Here is an 8,282-nt window from a genome sequence, read left to right as displayed (position 1 = left end):
GACAATAAAGAAACTATTCTACACTAGCCTACATTATGATACTTTGTCATCCAGTCTCTACACACTGGGGGGAAATTACAGAATGTACAAACAAAGAAATACTGAAGCTGGCTAATACACAAAAGGACATCAAGTGCTGCAGTAACTAAGCAAGTCAGGCAACATCAATGGAGAATATGGATGTGTCATTTTGGGTCGAGATCCTTCTTCACATATCCATGCTCTCCAGAGATGCTGCTTGACAGCACTCGTTGTCTTTTGGCAATTTACAAGGCCCAATTAATCTTCAAACGCACACATCTTTGGGACGTGGGAGGAAATTGGTGCACCCAGAGGAGACACACACAGTCCCAGGGGGATTATGCAAACTCCACACAGAAAGTATCCGAGGTCAGGATCGAACTAGAGTGTCTGGTGCTGTGAGGCAACAGCTCTACCAGCTGCACTGGATGATAAACACTGCAAATGTAACAACTTTGTCTTTTTGCAATCAAATGCTGGGCCAGGGCATTGTTAAGATTGGAAATGTTCATGAAACCTCCTCCTCGTAAATGCCCACCGCAATTTACAATCAGGTCTGCAGTTTTGATATGATTTTGTTTTGAGATTGCTATTGCATGCTATCTCCACTCTTCAGCAGACTTCTCTAACATTTTATCTCTGTACCGCCCACTCCAGACATCAGTCACCCATTCCTTCTCTCCAGAGATGCTTCCTGACCTGCTGAGTTATTCCAGCATTTTGTGTCTATCTTCCACTCTTTAGCATGCAGCTGCTCCTGTGTTGTAGGTTCAGCAAGTTGCTACCTCAGTGCTTATTGTGCCTGACATCTCCTCTGCTCTTCTTAATTTCTTACTGAACCACAATAGTTCACTGGCTGACCAGTAATGGTGAAATAAGGGATGTGCCAGTCTATGAAGTTAGTAGCGATCTTAGTGAAGATTAGATCAAATAGGTTTCTCCGACTCTCAGTCTGAAGAAGGGTCTCCACCTATTCTTTTTTTCCTGAGATGCTGCCTGACCCGCTGAGTTACTCTGGCTTTTTGTGTCTAACTTGGGTTTCACTCTATGCTGATTCTCTCTTTACACACGCAGATACAGACTGGGCTTCTTTATTTCTGTAAGGTATATTCACTGGAGTTTAGAAGGATGAGGGGAGATCTTATAGAAACATATAAAATTATAAAAGGACTGGACAAGCTAGATGCAGGAAAAATGTTCCCAATGTTGGGCAAGCCCAGAACCAGGGGCCACAGTCTTAGAATAAAGGGGAGGTCATTTAAGACTGAGGTGAGAAAAAACTTTTTCACCCAGAGAGTTGTGAATTTATGGAATTCCCTGCCACAGAGGGCAGTGGAGGCCCAGTCACTGGATGGATTTAAGAGAGAGTTAGATAGAGCTCTAGGGACTAGTGGAGTCAAGAGATATGGGGAGAAGGCAGGCACGGGATATTGATAAGGGACGATCAGCGCTGATCACAATAAATGGCGGTGCTGGCTCGAAGGGCCGAATGGCCTCCTCCTGCATCTATTTTCTATGTTTTCTATGTCTATATAACAATAACCATCTGAATCGTTTCCCATTGATGTCTATTAATTTTAATTTTGCCTTGGGTTCTTGATGCCACACTTGGTCAAATGTTGCATTGTTGTCCAGAGCAGTCACTCTCACCTCACCTCTGGATATCTGGTCGATGTTTAGACTAAGATGGCGATCTCCTGGAACTGAGTAGTCCTGACAATATCTAGTGAGCATGTAGACAGTAGAAACAGGAATCTTCAGTAAAATGCAAATTGCTAAAGGAACTCAGCTGATCAGGTGGCATCTATAGAGAGAATGGACTGGCAACATCTCGGGTCGGGACACTTTAGACTTTGAGACTTTAGAGATACAGTGGGGAAACAAGCGCCTTGGGTGCACCAAGTTTGTGCCGGCCAGAAATCACCCTGTACACTATCCTACACACACTTGGGACAATTTAGAATTTTACCAAAGCCAATTTACTACAAACCTGTACATCTTTGGAGTGTGGGAGGAAACCGGAGCACCCGGAGAAAAGCCACAGTCACAGGGAGAACATACAAATCCCGTCTGGACAGCACCCATAATCAGGATCAAACCCGGGTCTCTGGCGCTGTAAGGCAACAACTCTGTTGCTATGCCACTGTGCTGTCCTTCTTTAGACTGATTGGAGTTGGAAGGAGAAAGCTGGAAAGGAGAAGTGCGAGAGGGACAAAGTCTGGCAAGTGTGGGGTGACATAGGAGCAGGAGGTTTGATTGTCAGATGGGTGGTAAGTGACAAAGGCTAAAGGAGACAAAATGGTGTCTGGTAAGTGGAGAAGAGTAGGAGTGAAAGCCGAGGGAGGGATATGGGTGGAAGGGGGCAGGGAGGAGCGGGCAGGGAGGTGGGGAAAAGAGGATGGATTAAAAGGAAATATGGATCTCAGGGATGGGAGATGAGTGTTAGAAAGAGGGGAAGGTACAGGCTGACTGATGTTGTTATTCTTGGAGACTCCTCCTCTTATTACCTGTTATATTACCCATCAATGCCAGATGTGGTGGGACAGTAGGACTTTGATCTGATCCGTTAGATGTGAGATCGCTTGTCTCTTGCTCTCTTGCTGATAAGTTCAACGTAGTCCCGTATTTGAACCTGACTAGGCTGCCATCTCATCGCTCGGAAGTATGTCTGGTGCTGCCCTCAGCATGTCCTTCTGTATTTGTCACTGGGCCAAAGCCAATAGCACAACGAGGGTCATGAGTTTATAGATATGCTAAATCTACCAGATTTGTTCTTCTATTTAGCATGTTTAGCACCCTCCATCATGTAGTGTCTCACAACGCAATTGGGGATGTGTTCAATATGAAGGCAGGACGTGACTCTACAAGGGCTTGACAGCAACAACCATCGTTTGCATTGTTACCATGGACAATTGTGTTTGCCACAGGTAATCTAGTGAAAGCAAGGTCAAGTAAATGTATCCTTCGTGTTCATTTAGTCAGCACTTGTCGGTGTCAATGCCAATTACAGTGCCAGTGTCAATACTCAATGTCAGCAAGACAAAGGAGATGGTGATCGACTTCAGGAAGGGAAGCGTTACACATACCCTGGTTTATATTGACGGCGACACAGTAGGAATGGTGGAAAGCTTCAAATTCCTAGGAATAAATATCACCAACAACTTGTCCTGGACCACCCATATTGAAGCAATGGCAAGGAAAGCACATCGATGCCTCTGCTTCCATGGAAGGCTTAGGATGTTCAGCATGTCACCAACAACTCTCACCAACGTCTACAGATGCGGCGTAGAAAGCATTTTATTTGGATCCATTATTGCATGGTTTCAGAACAGCTCCATCCAAGATTGCAAGACATTGTGAACGCAGCCCAGACCATCACACACACCAACCACCATCCCACTGACTGCATTTACACCATGGCAAGGCCAGCAGCATAATCAAGGATGAGTCACAGCCTGGCCACTCTCTCATCTCACCTCTCCCTTCAGGCAAGAGGTATAGAGTCTACGTTTTGTCTCGCTGAATCTGTATAAGAGTCCACACCTGGAACAACAGTAGATGAGGTTGAAAGAGAAGTGAACCTGTGCCTCACCTGAAAGAACTGTCGTGGTCCCTGGACAGAGTTGAGGGAGGAGGTAGGGACAGGTGTAGCATCTCCTGTGGTTGCAGGGCAAGGTATCTGAAGAGGGGATGGTGTGGGCGGTAAGGGATATTAATCAGAGAGTTGCGGGGGGAACGGTATCTACGGAAGGCGGAAAGGGGTGATGGGAACATGTGGCTAGTGGTGGGATCCTGTTGGAGGTGGCGAAAATGTCGGAGGACGTTGTGTTGTATGCGATGGCTGATGGGGTGAAAGGTGAGGATTAGGGGGACTCTGTCCCTGTTGCGACTGGGGGGAGGGGGAGCAAGAGCGGAGCTGCGGGGTACCGAGGAGACACATGTGACACATGTGAGGGCCTATTTCATGATAGAGGAGGGGAGCCCCCGTTCACTAAAGAATGAGGACATCTCGGTTGTCCTGATATGAAACACCTCATCTTGGGTGCAGATGCGGCATTGGTGGAGGAATTGTGAGTAGGGGATAGAGTCTTTGCAGGAGGTGGGGTGGGAAGAAGAGTGGACTAGATAGTTGTGGGAGTCAGTAGGTTTATAATAGACATCAGTTGACAATCTCTCCTGTGATGGAGACGGTGAGATGAAGGAAGTGGAGGGAAGTTTTGGAGACGTTCCAAGTGAATTTGAGTGCAGGATGGAAATTGGATACAGGTGGGGGGGGGTTAGAGGGGTTGATAGGCAGGTGGTTGTACAAAGGGCCAGGGATGAAAAGACGGAAAGTGTGAGACAAAAGGATTGAAGAGCCATGAAATGTGAAGCTAGATGAAGGAACGTTCTTGGAAAGAGCATATCTGCTTGGTATTTCTGCAGCTAACATTGCCCGTTCATTTACTTCTCCTGGATTCAGTGGGCGGTGCAGTTTGAAGCTCAAAATCTGTATAACTGCAATAGACATTAGACAATAGACAATAGCCAGCACTGCCATTCAATATGATCATGGCTGATCATCAGTCATGTACCCCGTTCCTGCCTTCACGCCATATCCCCTGACCACTATCTTTAAGAGCTCCATCTAACTCTCTCTTGAAAGCATCCGGAGAATTGGCCTCCACTGCCTTCTGAGGCAGAGAATTCCACAGATTCACAACTCTCTGTGTGAAAACGTTTTTCCTCATCTCCGTTCTAAATGACTTATACCTTATTCTTAAACTGTGGCACCTGGTTCTGGACTCCCCCAACACCGGGAACATGTTTCCTGCCTCTAGCATGTCCAAACCCTTAATAATCTTATATGTTTCAATAAGATCTCCTCTCATCCTTCTAAATTCCAGAGTATACAAGCCCAGCCGCTCCATTATATCAACATATGACAGTCCCGTCATCCCGGGAATTAACCTCGAGAACCTACACTGTACTCCCCCAATAGCAAGAATGTCCTTCCTCAAGGAGACCAAAACTGCACACAATACTCCAGTCACAAGTCAACTTCTGCCATCCCTCGCCTTCCCTGGTGTCCATTATAACAACCACATATATATGTGTATGATAGAACTGCAGATGCTGGTTTAAATCGAAGGTAGACACAAAATGCTGGAGCATTTTGTGTCCAACCACATATACATGCTCAATGATACCCTGGGAACATTTCTGGTGAACTACACAATAATAGTGTTCTTTTGGTAATGTGGTATCAAAAACTATAATTCCTTCAATGGGTGATCTGAAGAATTTAGTGCAAAATGTGGAAGCGCTGGAACAAATCATATTTATTCTACAAAGTATGTATATTTTGGATGGATTATTGCAATGTTATATTTTACAGAACTTGGCATTTGTATACCCTGCATGAGGCCTGTATTGTGTAAAATAAATACATGAAGGTCACATGTTGTACGGTGCATGTACATTATACTGTAGCTAATATTTTTGTCTTGATGTATTAAATAGAAGTATTAAGGATGCAATTTGTATGGATTAATTTACTTCTCTTTAGTGTCGACCATAAGGATTTAATTCATCCAATAATACCATCCAAACATTTTATTTGATTTCAGATAGATATTGCTGTAGTTGTATATATGATATAAATGTATTTATATTATTCATTGTTAAAACAAAAGCCATTACTGATATACATTTTATATTTATTTTAGCAATACAGAATCTCAATATATTTGTTGATTTAAACATCAAATGAAGTTTATACTTGATTTTTCTCATTTACAAATGGTAATGCACTACAACCCACTTCTGATTAAAAACCGAGGGATTTATTCTGGGGACATGATTTCAAGACAAAGCAAACTGCATTTACAACTTGAAGGATGTCAAATTTTCAATATTACACACAAAAATTAATATTTTAGAAACATTAAGCGTGCTTGTATATATATAATATATAATCTATATAAAAGTATTGTTAGATTTGCAACACAGCTTAGATAGTCTATCACAATATCATAAACATGTTTTTCTTAGAATAGGAGGAAGAGTACAATGTAGTTCATTCATTTATGAACTTCAAAGCAGCTTGGGTGCTGTACAGCAACATACAGCATTGTTTGGTTAGTATATATGCATTGCAATTTCATGCTTTCATTCAAATATAACATAAATTCATCTGGTTGCAAATCAATATTTAATCACCAACATTTAGAATGAAACTAAAATTGTACTTGAGAGTTTCTGAGAAATTAGTCAATGTTATCCGATATTTCTCATGCGATGAAAATTATGATGGAATGTTCATAGATATGCAGACCAGTATATAACATTAAAAAAGAGGAAACAGAATGGAAACAAAGCTCTTGCATAGAGGTCGACCCGCTTCGCTTCAGTTGGGATGACAGGTTTTGGAGGTGGAGGCTTCTTATTATTCTTTAACTGAAGCTTCCCAAGGCCGTTGTTAACCTGAATAGGTTTTCCATAGCAGTCATAGTTAGACAATTCAAAGTCACGGGGCAAGCTTCCAACAATGCTGAAGTCATTGGATCTCAGGTCAGATTTCGAAGTGCAAACCTTTTTGCACCTTGTTTCGGCGACCTAGCAAAACACAGAATGTAACTGTACATATTTGGCAACAATGTAACCGCGATCACCTTTACCATCAAGACGCCATATAACCATATAAGGAAGACACAAGGAACTACATATATCGCTTCACAAAAGAAAATCACCCCAAATCATAATTCTTAGAACATAACATTTTATACAATTCACAAAATGATGCCTTCGTTTAAAGTGCCGTCGTAATTTGCACAGAAGGGAAATAATAATAGCGGTGCAGTACACTTGCATACCAACATATGGCGCCACAGGGTAGGAAAATACAGTAACCATTCACAGCCAGGCCGTGTCTGTCACAGCCTGGCTGTTTGGAAACTATGGAACAATTGAAGCTTACAGTTGTGTTTAAAGGAGATGTACCTACCTTTTAACTTCTTTTTACAAATTTGAACACGTTTTAGGTAGTTTTTTGAAAAATCTAATAAATGCGTTAAATTTCTTGCAAATTATGAGTTTTATTTGGGACAATTTCCTTTTGGAGACTACACAAATATTGTGCAGAGTATTTTTTTAAAAGTCATTGTAATAAACAGTGGAATTTATTTCCTGCAAACTTCATATCAAGAGACAAATCAGAATGTCCTTGCAACCACTCTTGAACCACTTAATGTGTAAAATATCCATTTTTCATGACAAAAGCTTAGAAGGTGCGATATTGCACAGGTTCAGAGGAAAGGAAATAGCAAACTCAGCAAATTATAGAAATGAGGATCTACAGATTCTGATCTTGTATCAGAATGTAAATCTGGCCATTGGATCACTGGCAACATAATATAAAAAGATGCACTGCTGATAACCATAACTTAGATAATTTAACTTCCAGTCAACTTTCTTCATAGCAATTATTGACCTTTTTAAAGGTCATTTAAAAAATTAAACTTACTTGAAAATTGACATCAATTTGATGGAACCATAAACCATCCATGTGATTATTTCTGACAGATGATATTTCGGGTCAGGACCCTTCTTTAGATTTTAGAAGGATCCCAATCAGTCTTCAGAAGTCTCCTGACCCGAAATGTTGTCTGTCCATTCCCTCCACAGATGCTCTCTGTCAGCCTAGTTCTTCCAGCACTTTGTGTTGTGGTCAAGGTCAACATTAACGGGATCTCATTACTGGCCACATCTTCCCATCTCCACCCCTTTCTGCTTTCCGCAGAGACTGTTCCCTTCGAAACTCCCTGGTCAGCTTGTCCCTTCCCACCCAAACCCCAAAACTGTGGGGAAACTGATCGCAGATCTTCAGTTCAGCCTAATGAGGGGGTGGAGGGAAAGAAGTAGTAGGATCCCCTTTTTGTTCTGAACACGTTTGTTCTGATAATTTCTAATCCCATCTTCTGGGTTCACGTTCACTTGAGTTAGCCACCTCAAAAATCAAAGAATAGTTTTTTAATATTTTAGCAATTCTACAGCTTCAGGCAATAATTTTATTCTGTACTCGACTAAGTGGGACCAGTTGTGTCCCAGTCACACAGGAGGCCTGGTCCCCCAACACAACCCATTCCCCAATGCAATATTCCACCATGGTGTGGTGAGGGAGAGGGGGTGGTGTGGTGGGGGGCGGGGTGGTGTGGGGGAAGGGGGTTGGTGTGGTTGGGAAGGGGGTTGGTGTGGGGGAAGGGGGGGGTGTGGTTGAGAGG

General features: G+C 42.6%; 1 protein-coding gene across 1 annotated transcript in view; it reads right to left on the bottom strand.

The window, feature by feature from the left end:
• Positions 1-5,649: 5,649 nt before the first annotated feature.
• Positions 5,650-8,282, bottom strand: part of glrbb (glycine receptor, beta b) — a 141,030-nt gene continuing 138,397 nt past the window's right edge. The window contains exon 10 of the mRNA XM_055645745.1: positions 5,650-6,618. Coding sequence (XP_055501720.1) covers positions 6,322-6,618 — 297 coding nt within the window. The 3' untranslated portion in view covers positions 5,650-6,321. The remainder of the gene's footprint in view (positions 6,619-8,282) is intronic.

This window comes from Leucoraja erinacea, chromosome 1, assembly GCF_028641065.1.
Source record: "Leucoraja erinacea ecotype New England chromosome 1, Leri_hhj_1, whole genome shotgun sequence".
Classification (NCBI taxonomy): domain Eukaryota; kingdom Metazoa; phylum Chordata; class Chondrichthyes; order Rajiformes; family Rajidae; genus Leucoraja; species Leucoraja erinaceus.
This window is presented reverse-complemented; position numbering and strand designations above follow the sequence as displayed.